Raw genomic sequence first — 24,440 nt, forward strand, 5'->3', positions numbered from 1 at the left:
GAGCACAGTTCAGAGGGTTTCACTAACTTAGTCAAGACTGCCAAGACAGTAAGTATGGTTTGGACTCACCTGGAACCCAAGTCTCCTGATTCCCAACTGTTTTAAGGGTATTCAGTATTCGTTTTAATCAAATGTAGTAAGGCACATAAACATGGAAATGACTGTCATGAAGGAAGAAGTTTATTATACTCATAGACCCCTGGAAGCAAGAGGCATGTCATACTATGCAGGGCCACACGGGGAAACACCAATACAAGATTAGTGACAGTGGGGAGGGGACTGATGGGTTGAAGCCTTTATTGTGGTTTTTGTGGGAAGAAACAGGCAAAGCAGGATAAGCAGGCTTAGAATTGAATAATCTCAGTGGGCTCAGGGATGTAGGGACTGTCCCTAGCTGTCTGGTACCTATCTGGCCCTGGAGTGATTAGGGCAGGTGGATAATGGCCCTGGGTGTGCACACCTGATAAAAGGAGATAGTTGGGGGCATGGGGTCTGAATTGGTTGGTTTACATATCAAAGGTGCACTTGAAGGCAAATTGTTTACTATATCCAAAATTGGCTAACAATTGGGATGGGCAGTTTCTCCAGGACAGTAAGTCCCCAGATAGCAGAGCATCAAAAATACCCCGAGTGAAGTTAATGGAGCTGGATAGTCTAATGAATTGTATCACCCACCTTTGAGGATACTTATAGCTTGACTTCTTAGTGCTCCTTGAAGTGGTGTTTAATCTCTATTCCACAGTGCTAACCTAAGTTAACAGTCTCTGGGTGACCCAGAGACAGCCATCTCCTTCACTTGGAAAAATACATGGCCATAAAACTGGACTTCCATCCCTGGCCAGAAGATTACAAATGGCAATTTTTTCTGAATTAGGATATTTTCAGTACCACACATGAGATATCAGGTGCTGTGCTTGAGAGGAAGGAGATTATACAGACTCTTAGAGCATCCCCAAAATGACAGTCCATTTTTCATAATGGTCTATGATATTCATTTGTTGAAACTTTATTACTTTTGTAATTTAATTCAATTTATCCCATTTTATTGCTGCTCAGGACACTGTTACATTATTTGCCTCTTTTGTCCTTCTGGATAAAGATGTTTCTTCTTTTATTATGAGCATGATGGCTTCTAGATTAAAGCAGCCTGCTCAATAAAACTGTTTTCACTGGCATCCACCTTCTCTGAGCCCACCTCTACTCTTGCAGAATTTTCATGAAGACAAATATTGGCAGTGATTTATGAAGCATTTTTGTGGTTAATCAAGTTCCAGCTCTCATTTTCTGCTTAGAGATTAAAGATTTTTTTCAGAAATGCTTCCCTGCATCGGAAATCATAGAAATGAGCAAATAACAATAGAAGTTGGTTAGGAATATTTTTTGTGAAGATACAGGTTAAGAACATAGTAACAATTGACTTTAAAACACAAAGACATCAGAAGACTTCTTTCTAAAGCTGAAGTTGTGTACCATTTTTGAGAAATCCTGGGTATATTTTAGGGGATAATTGAGTTGGACAGTGAGTCAAAAGGGACAAAAGTAGGTGAGAAGATGTGAAGGTGAGTCTACATGCTTGTTTGCATAGGCTGCTACTTAGCTGAATTGAAATATGGAACACATGGGTGTGGGCAACCATATGTAACTGGATGATTCTTTTAGCAAATTTTATTTATACTTATAATCCATAAATTGCATGTTTTTAAAGGTAGAGATACTGCATTTATAGTTAAATGTTATTTTAAAGTAAAAGACTGCCTTTGTTTTTAAAAACAAAAGTAAAGACTGTACATTGGGAGGCTCCTGAGTGCCCTGTCCCCAGCCCTTTCCTCTGTATTGAGACCAAATAGTGGGGCTATTGTAATTTCAAGAAGCAATGCTTAAAATAAGGACTATTAAAAGAGACAAAGAAGGACACTACATAATGATCAAGGGATCGATCCAAGAAGAAGATATAACAATTGTAAATATTTATGCACCCAACATAGGAGCACCTCAATACATAAGGCAAATACTAACAGCCATAAAGGGGAAATCGACAGTAACACATTCATAATAGGGGACTTAAACACCCCACTTTCACCCATGGACAGATCATCCAAAATGAAAATAAATAAGGAAACACAAGCTTTAAATGATACATTAAACAAGATGGACTTAATTGATATTTATAGGTCACTCCATCCAAAAACAACAGAATACACATTTTTCTCAAGTGCTCATGGAACATTCTCCAGGATAGAGCATATCTTAGGTCACAAATCAAGCCTTGGTAAATTTAAGAAAATTGAAATTGTATCAAGTATCTTTTCTGACCACAATGCCATGAGACTAGATATCAATTACAGGAAAAGATCTGTAAAAAATACAAACACATGGAGGCTAAACAATACACTACTTAATAATGATGTGATCACTGAAGAAATCAAAGAGGAAATCAAAAAATACCTAGAAACAAATGACAATGGAGACACGACAACCCAAAACCTGTGGGATGCAGCAAAAGCAGTTCTAAGGGGGAAGTTTATAACAATACAAGCCCACCTTAAGAAGCAGGAAACATCTCGAATAAACAACCTAACCTTGCACCTCAAGCAATTAGAGAAAGAAGAACAAAAAAACCCCAAAGCTAGCAGAAGGAAAGAAATCATAAAAATCAGATCAGAAATAAATGAAAAAGAAATGAAGGAAACGATAGCAAAGATCAAGAAAACTAAAAGCTGGTTCTTTGAGAAGATAAACAAAATAGATAAACCACTAGCCAGACTCATCAAGAAAAAAAGGGAGAAGACTCAAATCAATAGAATTAGAAATGAAAAAGGAGAGGTAACAACTGACACTGCAGAAATAAAAGAGATCATGAGAGATTACTACAAGCAACTCTATGCCAATAAAATGGACAATCTGGAAGAAATGGACAAACTCTTAGAAATGCACAGTCTGCCAAGACTGAATCAGGAAGAAACAGAAAATATGAACAGACCAATCACAAGCACTGAAATTGAAACTGTGATTAAAAATCTTCCAACAAACAAAAGCCCAGGACCAGATGGCTTCACAGGCGAATTCTATCAAACATTTAGAGAAGAGCTAACACCTATCCTTCTCAAACTCTTCCAAAATATAGCAGAGGGAGGAACACTCCCAAACTCCTCCTACGAGGCCACCATCACCTTGATATCAAAACCAGACAAGGATGTCACAAAGAAAGAAAACTACAGGCCAATATCACTGATGAACATAGATGCAAAAATCCTCAACAAAATACTAGCAAACAGAATTCAACAGCACATTAAAAGGACCATACACCATGATCAAGTGGGGTTTATTCCAGGAATGCAAGGATTCTTCAATATACGCAAATCTATCAATGTGATAAACCATATTAACAAACTGAAGGAGAAAAACCATATGATCATCTCAATAGATGCAGAGAAAGCTTTTGACAAAATTCAACACCCATTTATGATAAAAACCCTGCAGAAAGTAGGCATAGAGGGAACTTTCCTCAACATAATAAAGGCCATATATGACAAGCCCACAGCAAACATCATCCTCAGTGGTGAAAAACTGAAAGCATTTCCACTAAGATCAGGAACAAGACAAGGTTGCCCACTCTCACCACTCTTATTCAACATAGTTTTGGAAGTTTTAGCCACAGCAATCAGAGAAGAAAAGGAAATAAAAGGAATCCAAATCGGAAAAGAAGAAGTAAAGCTGTCACTGTTTGTAGATGACATGATACTATACATAGAGAACCCTAAAGATGCTACCAGAAAACTACTAGAGCTAATCAATGAATTTGGTAAAGTGGCAGGATACAAAATTAATGCACAGAAATCTCTGGCATTCCTATATACTAATGATGAAAAATCTGAAAGTGAAATCAAGAAAACACTCCCATTTACCATTGCAACAAAAAGAATAAAATATCTAGGAATAAACCTACCTAAGGAGACAAAACACCTGTATGCAGAAAATTATAAGACACTGATGAAAGAAATTAAAGATGATACAAATAGATGGAGAGATATACCATGTTCTTGGATTGGAAGAATCAACATTGTGAAAATGACTCTACTACCCAAAGCAATCTATAGATTCAATGCAATCCCTATCAAACTACCACTGGCATTTTTCACAGAACTAGAACAAAAAATTTTGCAATTTGTATGGAAACACAAAAGACCCCGAATAGCCAAAGCAATCTTGAGAACGAAAGAAGGAACTGGAGGAATCAGGCTCCCTGACTTCAGACTATACTACAAAGCTACAGTTATCAAGACGGTATGGTACTGGCACAAAAACAGAAAGATAGATCAATGGAACAGGATAGAAAGCCCAGAGATAAACCCATGCACATATGGACACCTTATCTTTGATAAAGGTGGCAGTAATGTACAGTGGAGAAAGGACAGCCTCTTCAATAAGTGGTGCTGGGAAAACTGGACAGGTACATGTAAAAGTATGAGATTAGATCACTCCCTAACACCATACACAAAAATAAGCTCAAAATGGATTAAAGACTTAAATGTAAAGCCAGAAACTATCAAACTCTTAGAGGAAAACATAGGCAGAACACTCTATGACATAAATCACAGCAAGATCCTTTCTGACCCACCTCCTAGAGTAATGGAAATAAAAACAAAAATAAACAAATGGGACCTAATGAAACTTCAAAGCTTTTGCACAGCAAAGGAAACCATAAACAAGACCAAAAGACAACCCTCAGAATGGGAGAAAATATTTGCAAATGAAGCAACCGAGAAAGGATTAATCTCCAAAATTTACAAGCAGCTCATGCAGCTCAATAACAAGAAATCAAACAACCCAATCCAAAAATGGGCAGAAGACCTAAATAGACATTTCTCAAAAGAAGATATACAGACTGCCAAAAAACACATGAAAGAATGCTCAACATCATTAATCATTAGAGAAATGCAAATCAAAACTACCATTAGATATCATCTCACACCAGTCAGAATGGCCATCATCAAAAAATCTAGAAACAATAAATGCTGGAGAGGGTGTGGAGAAAAGGGAACACTCTTGCACTGCTGGTGGGAATGTGAATTGGTTCAGCCACTATGGAGAACAGTATGGAGGTTCCTTAAAAAACTACAAATAGAACTACCATATGACCCAGCAATCCCACTACTGGGCATATACCCTGAGAAAAACGAAATTCAAAAAGAGTCATGTACCAAAATGTTCATTGCAGCTCTATTTACAATAGCCCGGAGATGGAAACAACCTAAGTGCCCATCATCGGATGAATGGATAAAGAAGATGTGGCACATATATACAATGGAATATTACTCAGCCATAAAAAGAAATGAAATTGAGCTATTTGTAATGAGGTGGATAGACCTAGAGTCTGTCATACAGAGTGAAGTAAGTCAGAAAGAAAAAGACAAATACCGTATGCTAACACATATATATGGAATTTAAGAAAAAAAAATGTCATGAAGAACCTAGGGGTAAGGCAGGAATAAAGACGCAGACCTCCTAGAGAACGGACTTGAGGTTATGGGAAGGGGGAAGGGTGAGCCGTGACAGGGCGAGAGAGAGTCATGGACATATACAGACTAACAAACGTAGTAAGGTAGATAGCTAGTGGGAAGCTCCCGCATGGCACAGGGATATTGGCTCGGTGCTTTGTGACAGCCAGGAGGGGTGGGATAGGGAGGGTGGGAAGGAGGGAGACGCAAGAGGGAAGAGATATGGGGACATATGTGTATGTGTAACTGATTCACTTTGTTATAAAGCAGAAACTAACACACCATTGTAAAGCAATTGTACCCCAATAAAGATGTTTAAAAAAAAAAAAAAAAAAAAGCAATGCTTTGGGTGTGAACACCCAGCTCAGCAGCTACAGACATCTGGGTACAGATCTGCCCTTTCTTGGGAAAGAAGAAAGTGCAGTTGGCTGATCCTGCTTGCCCAGTCTAGCTGGTGTCTGATATTCCTGCCTTGTTGGATTGACACAGGCTTCTTTAAAAATGTCCTTTTGATCCAGCTCTTCTGTTTCTTTTTTTAACCACCCAATGGATTTGTAAACTCCTTCAAGTTTAGCCCCAATCCTTTGCAATCTATAGAATCACTTTATTGAAAATGGCTTCAAATATTTCTTAATTCCCAATGCCACTTCTTTTTGTTCAGGCCTTATCTTTTTGGTGATATGTTTTTAAAGTGTTGGACTCCAACCACCTGTTTCAGACCCACCATGGGTTCTTCTAAAAAATGTAGATCCCTGGGCCTACTTAATCTGAATCTCTGGAGGATGGGTGCTGGGGACTGGTTATTCCGATGCCCAGTGAAGTCTGAGACCTCTCACCCACCTGTCCAGAGCCACTGTCATCTCTCACCTGCAGTGTTTCAGTGGCCTCCTACTTAGTGTCTGTGCTTCTATTCCTATCTCCCTATGGCTGTGGTCCTCAAACTTGGATGCAAATTGGACTCTCCATGGGGACAATTAAAGTTGGGCCCTGCCCAAATCAGAGGTTCTGATTTGATTGTCTTGGTTGGGCCCTGGGCATTCAAAACTGTAAGAACATCACAGGAAAGCTGAATGGGCAGCCAGGATGAGCACAACTCTCTAAGGCCTGTTCTCCACACTGCAGACAGAATGATCCTTTCACAGGATTATGTGTCAATCCACATCAGGCTTCTACTCAGTTCCTCCTATGGCTTCTGTTCTTGCTACAGAAAAAGCCCAGGCTGTAACAGAGGCTGCAAGGCCCACATGATTAGGCACCTGTTGTCTGTCCAATTTCATCCTGTACAATCTCTCCTACCTGACTGCACGTCATCCATACTGGTCTTGTCAATATCCCTTGCGTATCCCTATCTCAAGGCTTTGTACCTTCTGCTCCCTTCACCTGGAACATTCTTCCCCAGTAGGCATATGGCGTGCTCCCGAGCTCCACCCATGTTTTGTCCAGATCCTTGCTCAAGCAGCACCTTATTGGGGAGGCCTTCTCTTCCTCCCTTTCTAAAATAGCAGCCCCCATCAGTCTCCATTGCATAACCCTGCTTTATTTTCCTTGTAAGTTTTTAATTCAACAAATACATAATCATTTTATGAATCTGCCATTTATCATCTGTTTTACTCTCATGAAAATGTTGGCTCCCTGAGGACAGAGAGTTTGTTCTCTTTACCCGTAATATTCCCAACACCAAGAATGGTCCCTGGCACATACTTGGTGCTCAGAAGTTACTTGTGACAGATGATGAATTCTACCCTTGGACTGTCTCAAAAGCATGGGCATTGGTTATTTCTCCTTCAGCACTGAAGGGAGTTGTGAAGGCAGCAGCAGCCTGTTTCCTGGCTGTACAGTTGCCCCATTATAGTTCTGCTGGCAGCCACTCTCCTTCCCCTGTTTAATGGCTGTAGGAAGGGGAGAATTTGATTGATTATTTTTGCAAACTCAAACTACCCTATGTGCACTAAAGGTTGAGAGGAATAGTACTCCTCTAAGTTTCTGGAGGGAATTGTATCTAAATGAGTAAGAAGCATAATCTGTGTTTTGGAAAAACTGGATTGAGTTCTTTGTGTCATCTGGGAAGTTTTATACTAAGTTAAATTAAGTGACTTTGAAGTGTCCACATCCTAACGTTTTATTAAGCTTAATTGGGTTTGTAGAATATTTAAAGACCATCCAAACTCAAATGGGAGATCAAAATGAACTAATAGGTTGATGTAGACTTCCCCCTGCCTCCTGCCTTTGTGCTGCAGTAATGAAAGTGACGCATTCATACCTGTGGATGATGAGCACAAAAGCCTGGCTTTCTGTGGAGTTTCGGTGTGTCCTGATGACTGCCCTGGTCTGAACTGTGCCATGGCCCCTTCCCTGTCATCTGTGCTATGAACCTGGCTTTCAGAACCATCCCCATCTGTCTCTGCTAAGGAGGCTTGCCATATAGTAAAATTAGTTGGGCTCTAGGCAGACTTGTCAAAGTTTGTTTGATGGAGCTTCTTAGGGAAGAAATCTCCAATTATTGGACATAAAATCCAAAAGGTTACAGAATCTGTTAGAGATGGAAATGAGGAACAGTTTGACTCTATTACTCATAGAAGTTTTGCACTCATTTCATTGAGCAGTGGAGTAAGGCAGCCCACCCTACAAGATGCAAGGCCAGAACTTAATTTCCACAGGTCATCTCTTCTCCTATTTGATTTTCACTGGTACATTTACTTTTCCTATGTCCATGGAGAATGGTTCAGGAAGTAGCAGTGTCGTTACTTTCTTTTCATTTAAAATGATCTTTAATTATTAAAGCAATATTTGTTCATTTGTAAAAACATTCAAAGGATATAGAAGTTTACAGAGTAAAAAGTGTAAGCCCCTTTTTCTAAAAGGGGCTTTTAGAAAAAAATAGAATTCTATTTATAGAATACACAATATAGGTACACAATATCCCACAATTTGCTTTCCCCCTTGCCAAGTTATAATGGATGTCTTTCTCATGAGTACATAGCTGCATGGTATTCCACTACATGAATGTCCCATGAGTTTTTTAGCCAATCAGCTATCAAGAGAAGCTTGGAATTTAACAGGTTTTAACCATTACAAAGAATAAAGGTGAAGGTCCTTGTTTTTTACATATTTGTGTATTTGTGAAAATGTCTAAAACCGAATTATAGGGCTTTAAGAATATATGCACTCTACAATTCTCCATACATCTGTGACTTCATGTCATCTCTGTTAGACCTGCTTGGCCCCCATAGACATTTTATTTGTTATCCTGGCTATAGATAAATGCCTAGAGGTAGAATTACTGAGTCTGAAAAAATTACAGATATAAAATCCTGTTGTTAAATGGATCTCCAGAATATTTATTTTGGAGTAAAGTCCCTTCATTTTGTTGCCAGTTGAAAGGCATTATTGTGAGAAATCCAGGGCATGAACCCAGTATTGTTTGATTATGTTTATTTTATATGCAGAGAGGCAACGAGTCATTTCCACGCCATTTCTACTCAAATAAGGGGGCCAATTCACTGGGAGCCAAGGGCTGCACATAAATGGAAATATTTAACATGATTCTGATTTTCTTTCATAAGCAATAAAATAAAATACAAACCAACAAAATGAGTATAATGCTATAAATGTCTTTGCACATACCTGACCCAGGGGATGGTGCTGACTGGAGAAGCCACAGTAGTGTTGGCAGTAGGGGCAGCGGTGCTGGTGGAGGGGGTCGTGGTGCTGGTTTGCATGATTGTGGTTATTGTTAGCACATTATTCCTGTGTAATCATGTCTAGTCTGAAGTTTGGTGCAATCCTACTGGTTTTCCAAATGGGTTGCCATATTTTAAAATCAGAAACTGTGTTAAGTTTTCATGAATGGTTCACAGCATTGTTCTGGGGTTTTAACTATGCCTCCAAGAGAGAACTCAGTTTGTCCTCAGGTTCTTCACCTGGATGGCAGAGGAGGTTTGGCACCTGCAGGTATCTTTGCTCAGAACAGATAGGCTGCTTTGCGTCAGGTCTTTTCCTCTTTGCCTGCAAAGATAGACTCACAGCTTCACTTCCTAAGAGCTATCTTTTATGCTTTCTGCTTCGTTAAGAACTTGCTTTGTGCAGGTTTTTATTAGTCAGACATTTTGAGCTAAAAGCTAACGGTGGCCAGGCAGGAAAAGTGAACAGGGGACAGCTCTGTGTAGGAAGGTCAGTGGTGACCACTTTGGGCCTATGAGGTTGCATCTTCTATTTTTTTTTCCCCCAAGAGAGTCAGAATCTCCCAATTAAAAAAAAAAAAAAAATCCCTCCTCCCAATGTGATTCCGGTGGGAATAGTGTGGAAAAGAGCTGGGGGAATGAGAGAGGCAAAGCAAAGGCCTCTGTGTCTGCTCATCTGCCCCAGAAGCCCCCTTGCAGGAGCTGTTGATGGATGAAATAACTGCCTTACTCAACACAAATGAGGACAGACTAAGGCTATACAATGATAATATATATTTAAACATTGGAAATAAACCATCACGTAAGAACTATAGTCTTCCAGTTATATGTCTCAGTTAAGAGGTTACTCATAACTAAAGCAAAATCTTAATTTTCAGTCAGCTATGTGCATTTACATTTTTATCCATTCATTTACTGAGTTGTAATATTCCAAGCACTGTGCCCCATCAAAGCACAGCCATCCTTTCCCTTGTCAGGTGGATGGTCTAGTGGAGATCAACCTCACAGGTATAACCACACAAGATACTAGTTAACAACAGCTGCAATAATGTCTCTGAAGGAACCGTAGGGGTGCTTGACCCAGTCTGGCTGAGTGGAGGAGACATCAGCTGGAAAGACTTTGGGGCCACATGTTGAATGTAATTCATCTAATACCATGTCTGCATTTAACTCAGTCATAAATTGGTGGCTGAAGGACTGATTTCACCTGCCAGAAGAATTTTGTTTGGACTGTGTGGTATTGACCCACATGCCATTTAAAATGTGAACCAAAGGATTTTAACCCTTTTAATTTCTTGTTTTTCTTCCATCTAACCCTCAAGTACAACTCTGGGAGGTGGGTTGTACTTTATTTCAAAGAATTCTGGCCTCATAATAGAGATTTGAGAAGGCAATAGAAAGTGAGAGATCCAAGGTTTTATATGTGTTCTCTGCTCTTTAGGAGCCAAAGTTTAGGAAGGCTAGAGAGGGTTCCCTTTGGTCTCCTGGCTATAGGCTGTGCCTCTCATCCCAATTAATTACCACCACAGACAGTAAGAGAGTGTCTGCAGCCTGTTCTTACCATCGGGTGGGTGGGGGGCATGCTGAAGTTCTTTCAGTGGTGTTTTGATTCCCAAGAAGAGCACACTCTGTACTTCTGTGTGGATGAGGACAATGGTTGCCAATTTGGTCCAGACCTGGATGATCTTTGTCCATATATGTGTAGCAAACTGTAGCAAACCCAGGCCCACGATGCTGCCAGTCTCCCGTTTCAAGTTATTCTCCTCTGTCGCGAGTTACACACCGAAAAACAAACACCACCAGTGCCATATGGGTTAAAAGATCAAAGGCCCCAGTTTTGCGTATATTTCTAGCTGACTTTACTTCAGATGTCTTAAATATGTTTCTGAAGATGGGAAGCATGGGGCATTAAGCAGGTAAATCACATGTGTGTGAGCCATGCTTGTGGTCTGGGCAGGAGGGTGAAAACTGAAAACCATTGATCCGTGTGTTCCTCTTCCTCTCAGGTTCGCATCTTCACGTACCTCATTGGAAGAGAGGCTGCTTTTGCAGACAATCTCAAGTGGATGGCCTGTGCCAATAAAGGTAGGTCTCCCGATGGGTTCAGTTCTGAATAACTTCTCCGTGGATGTGTAGAAACAGAGACAGTCACGAGAAAGTGGAGCGTTCTATCAGAAGGCTATGAATTCTAAGATAAGGTCTGGATGTTTCTAAATGATTATGACTGACTTGTAACAACTTCTCCCAAAATGTGTTTATAAACTTTGAGGACATAGTCAAGTGGAGTGGTTAAGCCTCTCCACTCTATTGCTTAGTAACTGAGTAACCTTGGAAGAATTACTATGGCAGAGCCATTCACCACACACCAAATATCCATGTGCTCACTCACCATTCCCAGCCCCTTGCACTGGTTCTGGCCAACAGGCTTTAAGCAAAACCAACCTGGGTCATTTATGGGCTAAAGCATTTAAGAGCTGGTTTGGTGGTATCTATTCTTTTCTGCTCCTATGAACTCTGAAGCTACATGATGGAATAGATGAAATAGCCTGGGTACCTGAGTGGCCGCATGGAGCAGATGCCTTTCCGCTCACCCTGTCTTCTGCCATCTGCCAGCCCATGATGGATATATAGTCTGTGTGATAAACCTTTGTGTTAAGCCAGTGAGATTTCCAGTTTGATATGTTCCCATAGCATAACTTAACCTACATAACTAATTAACTTAGTTAACTTTAACCTGCTTCAGTGTTCTAATCTTCAAAGTGGAGAGGGTGATAATAGCTTTTCTTTTTGATTTTTATTGAATATAGGGTTAAAAAATGAAATGGTACAGATTAGGTGCCTAGTTCAGTGCTGAGACTTAGTAAGTGCTCAATAATTGTTAGCTTTTCTACTTTCACAGGTTAATTTTCTACATTGACAGGCCCTGATGTGTGTTGGAAACAATGCTTTAGGGAAGGCACAGGGAGGGAAGGAACAGGGCCTCCAGTCTTATGAAGGGCTTCTTTTCAGTCTACACACAACCAAGAAGGCAAAGCAAAGGAGGAAAATAGGTGGTATATTCTAGATTCCTTGAGTCTTAACCCAAACTCCTTGAGTTCAAATCCAGCCTCTACCAAACACCAATCACGGTGGTGGATGTTACCATACCTACCTGGGTCTGAGTTATATCACCTACAGAACAGAGATAGTGATGATACCTGCCCCAGTCAGATGCTGTGAGCATGAATGAGGCCGTGCAGGTAAAGCTGGCAGCTTAGTGCCTGGCACAGAAATGGCCCATATGATTTCCTAGTGTTATATTGATCTGTGGTTATGTCTTATCTCTGCTCTGAGGCTATACAGTCCCTGAGAGTAGCCTGTCACTCTGATTTCCTCTTGAGCACTCAGCCCAACCTCCTGCTCTATGTAGAGTGGCTGCTTCTTTAAGGTTTGAAAAATGAGCAAATTGACTATAAATACTAATAAATGAAGATATGTCCTGTTGCACAGTAAATTGGTATTGGTGGATGTAGGTGGTCTATTTCTACCTTGCCTGTTATGCCGTCCTTTATAAAAGTTCCAATATATGTATGTTAGTGGAGGAAAGAGGACTCAGGGAAGGGTTGGCAGGTCTCAGCTTTAGTTTTGGTGACTTAAGACAAAGTTATTTTAGTTGCAAGCAACCAAAGTTGCTCCCTGAAATTAAAAAGAAGAGTGTTTTGGAGAGAGAGGAGAGTGAGTCAGAACCCAGAGTGGGAAGGGAAGCTTATGTCTCATGAGGGACCAGGGGCTGTGTTTTTGTTTTTCTTTTCCTTCTTGGTTTTTTTTCTACATTCCGTGGCATTCTTCTTCTCTGTAGATAGACCTTCTCTGCTAGGGCATGTACATGTCAAAAATAGCTACCTCACACTGTGCATACCCATCTATCCACACAACACCTATTGTGGAGAGAGGAGAGTTTATATCTTATCCAAAAAATGATTCTGGCACCCAGCTTGGGACAGGTCTTCCCCTGCGGAATTGCATGTAGGCAGAGGTAAGGCCACAAAGAAAAATATATGTGCTCTGCAGGTGGATGGACACGGGAAGTTCTCAGGGAAAAGGTGCCTAGCCAAGCAAGTAAACCTCTGCCTCACTTTCCCTTTGCTTGGCATTGTGTTTTATTATCTGCTTCTACTTGGAGAAATCTTTGAAGCAAGTCTCAATTTCCTCATCTAAAAATGGAGAACTGCATGAAAGGTTTGAACATTTCCTTGAAGCTCTAAAATAACATGTTCTGCAATTATTTTAGTTTATTGGCTGGCTCACCTCACTCAAAGGTATCAGTAATTCTCATTGTCTCAGAGTAATGCATTTGGCTTCATTTGAAGAGGAAATATAGAAGGAAAGTAGGCATGAGGAGATGGAGGCTGAATGGATCCTAGGTTGCCTCTGAGAAAACAGACCATTGAGATATTTTTTGGAACTTCACTGACATTTGAGTGAGCTACACTTTCTCAATTTTTTCCTTGATTCTGTGGTCTTGAAAGAGAGTTCCTTTCCATTTTTTAATTTTTAAAAGTTTTCATGTTACTCCTGCCACATCAGACTGCAACTCTTCCCATCAGCGAGTATGCATTTAGTCATGGGTTATTGTTTTTACCACTGTCTGTGTCCAGCTGATGAAAATTACTCAGATTGAAGTCTTGTCTTAATCAACTAATATTACACCATAATTTAGTTTTAGTCATTGTTTATAAGAACCTTTGAAGAATCCTTTTGAAGACAATTTAGTCAACTCAGAGTATTTCGGGGCCTGGCCATAGAATATAGCCCTTTAGATTTATAAGTTCTGAGCGCAGCAACTTGGAAAATTCAAGGAGGTAATAGTAGCTGCTTAGCTGGCCCGGCCGCTGGATTCCTCAGTGATTCTCCTTCTCTTCCTGTCCAAATCCAGTTGTTTCCTTCCCTGCCAGAGTCAGTCCCTCACAATAGTTTCACCTTCCTCCTCTGCTTCTCTTCTAAAGGGCCTTGGGAATAAAATGTCATTGTTTGCCACTCTTCAAAGTAGCAGTTGCCATCAAAATGTCAGGTTCCAGTCATCTGTGCCCATATAAACATCGGCTTCATGTTGCGTCAGTTATGGGGTTTAGACCAGCGTAACGTCGGTGAGCAAGTATTCTTCTATGGTCATTAATTAAATCATTGTTTATACTCTCAGATTGTTATAGTATGGAGGCAGCATAACATTTTTCATCTCAAGTGACATGAGGTCCAGGGAGGGCCCGCCCCCCTCCTTACATATTTTTGCCCTGACTCAGCCAAGTTCTTCAGTGAAATGAAGCATTAGCATTCGGGGACCAGAGCAGACCCAGGGAAGCCCAGGGAGAAGCCTGTTGGCTGACTGACCAGAGTGACCCTAGGGAGGAGCAGGAGTTGTCAGGACCAGCTCATTGTCCCTGGGTCAGTGGTCAAGGACCTGCTATCCATGTGAAACTTCTTGTTTGGAAGTATGGTAGCCATGGAGACAGTTCTCAGTCAGTGGACCTCTGGCACTGCCCCCTGTAAATGGATGTCTGGGAATATTCATGCCCTCACAGGAGTTCTCTGCCTCCTCCAGTCCACTAGCAAAATCCAGAGAGGCCTGGAGCTCATTGGTTTGTCTCATTTTATGCATAACTAGGTCCTATCTTGAGGCAACCAGCCCTAATGAGGCAAAGCAGCAAACCATTTTAAATACATTAAAACAATTATTGCCACTGTAGAATGGCTTATGGAACTTAAAATTCTGCATTCACACTATTGGTTAAACAAGTGAACTGGGAAAACTGAAAAGAGGGGCCAACTAGCCCAGATACTCCATAAAGCCTTGATGACCTTCTGTAATGTTCAGTGTGCCAAGCTTTTAAATAAGCACTGCCTGATTCTCCTTCAAAAATCATGGTGAATGGAGTATTTTCCAGCTGTGCAAATGAAGAAGGGTCTCTGTATTTGGTTCTCAACTTATCTGTCATCATTAGATCGAATGGAAACGCCACGTGAGTCTGTCTTGTTTATCTACTCAGCCTGTCCCTCGTTGATAGGCTAATAGGTCATTCTCTCCTTGTTTGAAAGAGAACTGGCGGCCTGAGCCCTCCTTGGAAGTTCAGACCCATAGCCTTTTCCCACTAGAAATCTCTTAACCTCACTATACCTTTCCAAGTGTCAAATTTATGAGGCCAGAATGATTGTTTGGAGTAGGGAAAAACTGCCAATTAAAATTTTTTGCTGTTTCAGAAAAGGTGGAAGAAGGCAAAAATGACAGTTATTCAGATACCTTTGTATAATTCTTTTTTTGTACTCTTCAACCAATTCCCCAACCCCCAGCCCCTGGTAAGCCTCTTTAGACTCTGTTGCTATGATTTTCACTTTTCTAGATTCCACATACCAGTGATATCATACAGTATTTGTCTTTCTCTGTCTGGCTTATCTTATTTAGCAAGATGTACTCAAGGTCCATACATGTTTTTGCAAATGGCAGGATTTCCTTGTTTCTCATGCTGAATAATATTTCTGTGTGCGTGTGTGTGTATACACTGTAACTTTTTAATCCATTTATCCATTAATGGAGACTTAAGTTGTATACATTCTTTGTGTAGATTCCATAGAACTTGAGAATTTGAGTGGAAAGGGTAATAGTTGTGAAGATGAACATGGTGCTACTATTGTTAATAGCAACTAAGGATGACAAACTTCTTACTAAGTGCCAGGTAAAGTGCAAAGTACTTTTATGTGTTATCTCTTTTGACCCTCCTTAAAGCTGTATGAAGTGCATGAGAAGGAAACTGAGACTCAAAGAGACTAGCAGCTCGCCCCAGGTTACCAACTAGCAGGTGGCAGAGCCAGGAATCAGGCCCAGTTGTTCCAAAGTCTGAGCCTAACTCTTCACCAGGATGTGAGGTTGCTTCTCTTTGGGGAGAAGAAAGTCATGGTTCATAGAGGACTATTTCCCATTATTTGAGAGAATCTAGGAAAAGGAATCTAGATGTTGAGAAAGGACTTTAATGGTCTATAGCTAATAAAGACTGGAGCTGGGATTTATAACCAGCCTGTGTGTTCCAGAAATTGTCCTGCTTCAGCTTGTGTAGGCATGTGGTCCAGTTTCTGACATTTTACAAATGGAGATATTAAGGCTCTCCGAGGAGACGAGGCAGGGTGGAATGGGGCACAGCGATAGAGCTGCCGGCAAGCCAGCATTCCTAGCTCCACAGTGTGATCCTTTAAACTAGAGGTCCCCAGCCTTTTTGGCACCAGGGACCAGTTTCATGGAAGACAATTTTTCCACGGACTGGATGGGGGAGGATGGTTCAGGCGGTAACACGAGCAATGGGGGGATGGTTCAGGCGGTGAAGAGAGCAATGGGGAGCGATAAGGAGCGGCAGATGAAGCTTCACTAGCCTGCCCGCTGCTCACCTCCTGCTGTTCGGCCTGGTTCCTAACAGGCCAAGGACCGGTAGCCGCGGTCCCCAGGGATTGGGGACCCCTACTTTAAATTATTTTTTCTAGCATGAAATTTGAAATTTAAAATATAATATTATAGACTTGAGGACACGGGGAGGGGGAAGGGTGGGCTGGGACAAAGTGAGAGGGTGACATGGACCTATATATACTACCAGGTGTAGGGTAGATGGCTGGTGGGAAGCAGCCACGTGGCGCAGGGAGATCAGCTTGGTGCTTTGTGACCGCCTGGAGGGGTGGGATAGGGAGGGTGGGAAGGAGATGCGGGAGGGAGGAGATATGGGGATGTATGTATGTGTGTGGCTGATTCACTTTGTTATGAAGCAGAGACTAACACACCATTGTAAAGCAATTATACTCTAATAAAGATGTTAAAAAAAAAAGAAAAATGTAATATTATTCACACACAAAAAGACTTGCTCCTAAGTCAGAGGTTCTGGCTGATTCTGATAGCTTCACATTTGCGAGCCCCCTTCTCCAGGTGGCACGTGCCCACTGAGGCCCTTGGGCTCCCTGCGCTAGTGGCCATTCTCTCTTTGGTCTTCTCTTTCCAACTCATCGGACATGTGCCCTTCAGCTCTCAGGGCCCAATAGACCTCTTACTCGTTCTTTGTAATGGTCCAAAGAGATGTGGAGGTAGAAAGTTGTTTATCAATGGTTCATTTTTTTATAGAAAAAAAGTGATTTTCAGTAGTGTGTGATGTTGATGGGGAGGACGAAGATGGGACAGAATATTGTGAGGGTCTTCCAAGAACACTGTTGTTCCATAAGGGGATGCACACCAGGTCTTGAGGCAACCAGCTCTAATGAGGCAAAGCAGCAAACCATTTTAAATACATTGAAACAATTATTGCCACTGTAGAATGGCAATATGGCCACTATGCCCCAGTGCGTGACCAGCAACATCACTGCCTACCTTATTGCCTTGGGAAGACTGGGACCTGATCACTGGCTTTCTTGTTTTCAGCCTGCCTTATGTCAGAGGGAAAAAGAGTCTTTGAAAAGACTCAAGGGTGCAGTGCCCATCACACCAAAAGTAGAACGAGGACCTTACCCAGACCTTACCGGTGAGGTAGACAGCCATGGTCTCCCACTGAGGAGCAGACTCCGGGGTCCCTCAGATCTGGTGTCATTGCAAAGTGGAGTGTTGAATGATGTACTGATGGAGCATCTCATGCAGAGGCACCTCTTAGACAAGGGACTCTTAAGAAATCTCTAAGTAAGGGTAGGAAAATATCAGAAATACAAAGCACCAGGCTGCATGTGGTTTATCACACTGAGTAGTTGTAACTCAGAGTTCACAGGAGGCTCTGTAAGGGAATAGGTAAATAAATTGATGTTATGGAGAAAAATGATCAGATCATTTATAATAGGTGGCTAATTTCAGCATTAATTACTCCTTGATAATTACCAAAAGATTGCTGATTCTATTTTCTAACATGATATATGAAGTCCAAAAAGGCACATTAAAGAAGAGAATAAACATTCAAGAGCTAGAATTTAAAATAAATAAAAAGAGGTGAGGGAAGGCCGGGGGGAAAGTGGCCAGTTCAAAGGATGCAGAGGGAGAAGGAGGGAAGCATCTATGGTTACAGGCAAAGAGTCCAGCCCTCAGCGACTTCCTGTTATCCATCAAAAGGTACATTTGTTAACTAAAACTTATATGAATAACATTTAAAAACAAAAAGAGACTCTTTCAGATAAGTTTTACGATTTAATGGGTTGGGGTTAGATGATCTGATTTGCATGATTTGCATTAAGCTTTGCAGTGTACATTATTAATATTATCTTTGTAATTCTAGCTTTTCTTACCTTTTATTCATCTGCATTTATGGTCTATATATTGAAATATAAGTTAGAACTGTGGTATGGGTTTTGAGTAGACCTTTGGTGCTAACTACTGTGCATTTGCCAGGAACCTCATAGGGCAACCACATATTTCCCCACCCCAGCCTCAAACTTTCCCAGCCACAGAGATTCAAACAGCCCATTAGGGGTGTCCTTACAGAGGAGGACCATGCTGTCCATGCTCTGAGCAGCTGCCATGCTGTCCTTTCCCATTACAGGAAGAGGCAGTGTCTTCAGTGGTTAAGAGCAAAGGTTTTGGAATCAAATGAATCTGTATTCAAATTGACCCAGGACAAATTACTAAACACTGTTGTTTCTGTTTCCTCCCTATACAACGAGCACACACACATGTTGAGCTGTTGTGTTACCCAAGTGTAGAGCGACAGTGTGAATCACAGTAAGACTTTGGTGAATGTCCTTGCTTCAGTAATGGCTCTCACAGAGCCATGTGCTGGTTCTGGGAATATCTCTCTGGACAAGACAGGCACCAGCTTTTTGTGACATTTCCTGGAGCCAATATTCCATTGGCAAGAACAAAGTAAACAAGTAAATCAGAATTCAGCATTGATGAATCTTCAGAAGAAAGTGAAAGCAAGGTGAAGCAAGAGGAAATGGGTTCAGACAGCTAACCCCTGAATGATCCCAAGAAGCCATCCGTAGAAAACTGGATAAATGGTGTGCCAGGCAGAGGGTACAGTAGGTGCAAGCGCCTGGGGAGGGTCAGGTGGATCAACTTGGTGGGAGGATGGAAGGGGATGAGTCCATCCAGGTAGGCGGGGGCCTAGTGAGGGAGAGTCTTAGAGGTCAGGTAAGAAATTTGGATTTTATTCTAATTAAATAGAAGCTGTTTCAGGATTTTAGGCAGGGAGATGATGGTCTGCTTTATACTTTAGATGGTCTGCTTTATACTTTCCTTTGACTGCTGTCAGGAGTCTAGATAACAAGGAGGGGGATTTGTGGGGCGGGGGTGGTTGTTGCTATACCCTGGGGGAGAGACAGTGGAGTCTGGAGTAGGGTGGGAGCAGTGGAAATGTGGGATTGGACTTGAGACATATTTTAGAGATAGGGCCAGAAGAACATGCTGGTGGATTAGCTATGGGGTGGGGTGAGGAAATGATGGCTATCAAGGATAATTCTTAAGTGTTTGGCCCAGTTGGGCAGTGGCGTCATTTGCTGAGGTGGGAAAGACCCAATGCGGGAGGAATAGGTCTGGCCAGGGAAATCAGGAGTTGGCTTTGGACGGGTTCAGTCTGAGAACACTGTTAGTCATCCTTATGGAGGTGTCAGGTATACTGTTGGCTATAGGTCTGTAGCCAGCTTTTTGTAACTTTTCATAACTTTGATTATGATAGCAAGGCCAAGTGAGGATGATCCCTCAGCTCCATCCCCTTCCAAATGTGTGATTGTTTTTCCTTCCCACTCTCCCTCAATGCTGAGGATCTGTCTCTCCCATCCCCCTCCTTCTATTTATTCCCTCCCTTCTGTTGGCCCTATTTTGGAAAACCCAAATCAGGGATTTTTACTGTTGGCTTTGAGGATTAGAATGAAAACACGGACAACCAAGAAAAACTCCTCCCAAGAGAGGCTGTGTTTACTGCACATTTGGTACAGGAACCCACAGTAGGAATACTGCTATACTGTGAATTGCTTACCCAGGTATCCTCACGGTCCAGAACCATGGAGTTCTCTCCTCTTCTTATCAACATGGCAACACCTCTCTTGGTTTGTCCTCTGTGTCATGTTTGTCTCTCTAAGACCCTTCATGCAGAGCCAAAGGTTTACCTACTAGAGAAGAGCTGAAATGTTTTCTTTCTTATTCAAACACTGATTGTAGTCGTGGTTTGTGGAGGGATTATAACTATGATGCTTGCTGTCATCCAGCAATCTTCTTTAAAACTTCTTTTTCCCACTGTGCCTCTAAGAGGGGCCACCTGGAAGCCTTGCGTGAGCAGTGACCCAGATGGGCATCCGTAACTGTAGTGCCTGACCTCTGAGGGAGTGCCAAGGTACACATGGGCCCTGCTCCAGAGCCCTGAGCTAGAGCAGGGTCTCACAGGTCTTTTGGGCTCAGTTTCTACTGGGATGGGCGAGGCTCTGGCCCTGGCCAGGAGGGTGGAGTGGACGGGAGTGACAGTGCGTGTTAATTAGCACTGTGCAGAGCTGTCACCAGGAAGCCAGAAGCCACATGGTGCCAACCTGGTTTGGGGTTGGTACAACAAATTAAAACCAGCTGGCTTTTGTTTGGAAATGCCCTGGGAGGGTCCTGGTCCTTTCTGGACAACAAAAGGGCTGGCGTTTCTTTACCCTGAGCCCTGTATTAAACACTAAGAGGTTCTATAAACACTACAGCAAGTGCTGTGATGGATCTGGCTTCAGAGGCACACATATCCTCTCTCATTTGTTGGCAAGTAGGAGGTGGCATCAACTTAGTTATAAAGGTCCTTATTTAGAGGCATGGGGAGGAAACATGAATCTGTGTCCATCCAGTGTCCCCCTGCTTAAAATGCTTCCATGACTAGTTGCCTGTAGGATAAAGTCTAAACTCTTTCCCAAGGTCTTATATGATAGTCCCTCTGCTAATTCCTCTGATCTTACAGCACCCTACTTCTACTCACTCTCCCTGAGCTTTTTACTCCAGCCATTCTGAGTTTTTTTCAGTTCCTAGAATGGGTCTAACTCTGACCTTGGGCCTTTACTTACATTCCTTGCTTTGCCGGACATAGTCTTTAACCCCCCTTCCTCTAGCTAACTGGTCCTCATCCTTCAGGGTTCAGCTGTACTGACCCTTCTTCGGGATAGCCAAGTGATTGGCTGTCCATGCTGTGTGTTTCTCTATAATGTTGACTGTGCTATTTTATAGTTGTCAGCTTACTCAGACCTCCCAGGAAGCAGGGGTCATGCTCATCTAGTTAACTCCTGCTCCTCCAGTGGTAGGCACCAAGAAAGCCTTCCATAAATGTTTGAATGAAGGGCCCCCTCCTGGGGATCCAGACCTGTGCTCAGTTCAGCCCTTCTCTTCTAACATCTCCTGACTCCCAGCAAAGCCAACCCCAAGCTGAAGAGGAGCATAGCAGTACCTAAACTCGAGATCAAAATGGCCTCTCCACCCACAAGATGATAGCATGTTTAGAACTTTTTATGTTACTGAGAAACCATGTCTACCCAGCATATTCAAATGGCAGGTCTGGTAACTACATGAGGGTTTGAGCTGGAGTTTCTGCCTTAAACACACAAAGAGCAAAATTCTGTAGAAGCAAAAGGCATAGATTAAGATACTTAAGCCTGGTTTCACCTTCTGTATTTGCCACTTGTTACCGGTGAGAACACGGCCAAAACACATATGCTCGGTCTGCCTCAGTCATCTTATCTGTAAAGTGGGCAAGTTATGCCCACTTCATCATGTTGTCAGGAATAAATGAGGCAAAGCTTATCAGGTGTTTAGCAAATTTTGTGCCCCTTATTAAGCACTCAAAAATTAATTATAGGGGGGAGGGATAAGTTGGGAGATTGGGATTGACATATACACACAACTTTTATATATACACAATATTTACACATATACACAATATTTATATATAAAATAGCACAGGGAACTCTACTCAATACTCTGTAATGACCTATATGGGAAAAGAATCTAAAAAAGAGTGGATATATGTATATGTATAACTGATTGACTTTGCTGTACACCTGAAACTAGCACAACATTGTAAATCAACTATATGCCAATAAAAATTTTTTAAAAAAGAAAAAATTATAACTATTGTAGTTATAAAAATAGGACAGCCTTTAAATTTTGTGCTTTTTAGTTTTCCCATTGGAAATAAATACACTAAAAGGAAAAAAAGGGGGGGGGGGTTTACAAAATGGCATGTAGAGAGGACTCCCATATCTACCAGAGAAGGTCTATATGTATATGTATAGAAAACATCTGGGGAGAGATTCTCCAAAGGATTAACAGGGGCTTCTTCTGGGAGGTGGGTTTGTGGTTGATCTTCATTTTATTCTTTTTGCTTGACTCTGTTTTCTAACATGAACACATTGCTCATTAAGTGGGTGATGGTAGAGAGGAGACATAATGTTTAAAAAGGAAAAGGGAAGAAAGAAATTAGCTAGAGGCTAAGAAGGCATAGCGTAGGTCTGCTCCCCAGTTGTAGTTGTTCCTGTCTTTACTTAACGTTGTTCTCCCTTGGCAGGATTTTTCACCCAGATCTCCACCTTGGCTGATGTGCAGGAAAATGTCATGGAATACCTCCATGTACTCAGCCGGCCCAAAGTCATCGACCAGGAGCACGACGTGGTGTGGACTGAAGCGTACATCGACAGCACTGTGAGTCCCCAGGGCCCCAGGAGAGAACCTGAGGGTTCCTCCTACCATGGGAGAGTTTCCCTGGGTTTATTCCAGAAGATGGTGGTTGTAGCATTCCTTCTCAGTAACGGGGTTCACTGACATCTTCCATATTTGTATGATTTGCGTTGATCTCTTAGCAAGCAAGGTTGGTGACAACTCCTAATATCAGAGAATGTAACAAGTTCTTCTGGAAGGTGTCTCGTCAGCACAGAAAACTCACTTTTGGTTTCTGTCTTCTCTACCTTTTTTTCCTTCTCACAAGTGTACAAATTCTGTCAGTGTGGCAATGATGACAGGTGTGTTAGATTCGGTCCTTGCCATCATCAGAGAGGTCCAGTCCTGGGGATGAATCTTGGGTCTCAACTTGGGAGGGTGGGACCACCTTCAGCTCTGACAGTGAATTGGAGCCACCGTAGAGGCCACAGCTGCCTTTTCTTCCCTTGAACAAGTGAGAAAATGCTTCAGTGGTGGTTATATAGGCACTGATTGTTGTTGCACCTCTGGCCATGGGCTCATTCTAAAGCCAAATTCCAAGGAAAAAAGATTCTGGTGCCGAATTAGCTTAAAAGGAGGAGTGTTGCCAATCGTCAAATAATGGCTCAATGGCCAGGTTTCTTGTGTAATTGCTGGGTGATTTTTCATAGTCATAATGAATCTGATGGGAGTGGCATTTTTCGTTTATTGATTGTAAATGTTCTCAGAGGGCCCCCTCCCATCATTTGTGTCGGGATTAACATCACATTAATCGCTGTAACCCAGACCAGCCATCCTCCAGAGTGATCTCAACGGCTGCCATGGGCCAGCTTTTCTCTCCACGAGCTCGCTCATCCCTGCTGCTCTTCTGGCAGCTGCAGGCAGATACAGGGCAGGAGCAGCATGTGGGAACCCATCTTGGGGGACAGCAAAGCAGCCTGCACCCCCACACACACAGCCTTAAAGTACACAGTGGGACCATGGAAATACAGACTGGTCAGGAAGGGGTAGCCCGTCCCCAGGAGAAATCACCCTGAGTGGAGATGGGTGTTAAGCTAAAGAGCCATCTCTGGTTGCCAGGGAGACCTTGGGCTTTTATCATGTTCAGAGTCTGACCCAGTTTGGTTTAGAATCATGGACGTGAAATAACTAAGCCACCCCATTTGTGTCGGCACCATACTAACAGTAATAACAGAGCGATGACAGTGATGGTTTCATCTCTTCCTCATATGTGTGGTTGAGTAAGGCTGGGGAAGAGGAGAGGAGGAGGGCAGCCAGCCAGGGATGGACTGATCCAGGCACCCAGTGGTTCTGTGTACAAACCCTGAACAGCCAGTTGGGTCTGTCATCTTATTTGTTTCATCAATGTAAAAAATATAAAACAGAGTCTCTGTGGGACTAGCACCTGGATAAACAGACAGATCAGTAGAGTAGAAGGTCCCAAAAAAAGACTCACCTACATATGGAAATTTAATTTGTGATAAAGGTGGCATCTCAAATCAGTAGTGCTAGGATGGGCTTTGTAATAAATGCTTTTGGGAAAACTAGATAGCTATTTAGAAAAAGATAAAATTAGTATTTTCTTCACATCACACCGGAGAAAAATATCCAAGGGGATCAGAGACCTAAATTGTAAAC

At 42.0% G+C, this 24,440-nt stretch overlaps 1 protein-coding gene across 2 annotated transcripts in view; it reads left to right on the forward strand.

Annotated features, from left to right (window-relative positions):
• The window catches only part of CACNA2D3 (calcium voltage-gated channel auxiliary subunit alpha2delta 3), a 788,131-nt gene that overhangs the window by 490,587 nt on the left and 273,104 nt on the right, over positions 1–24,440 (forward strand). For both annotated transcript variants that reach the window (XM_073811245.1, XM_073811246.1), the window contains 2 exons: positions 11,185–11,263; positions 22,675–22,808. In XM_073811245.1, coding sequence (XP_073667346.1) covers positions 11,185–11,263; positions 22,675–22,808 — 213 coding nt within the window. The remainder of the gene's footprint in view (positions 1–11,184; positions 11,264–22,674; positions 22,809–24,440) is intronic.

This window comes from Tursiops truncatus, chromosome 10 (genome assembly GCF_011762595.2).
Source record: "Tursiops truncatus isolate mTurTru1 chromosome 10, mTurTru1.mat.Y, whole genome shotgun sequence".
Classification (NCBI taxonomy): Eukaryota; Metazoa; Chordata; class Mammalia; order Artiodactyla; family Delphinidae; genus Tursiops; species Tursiops truncatus.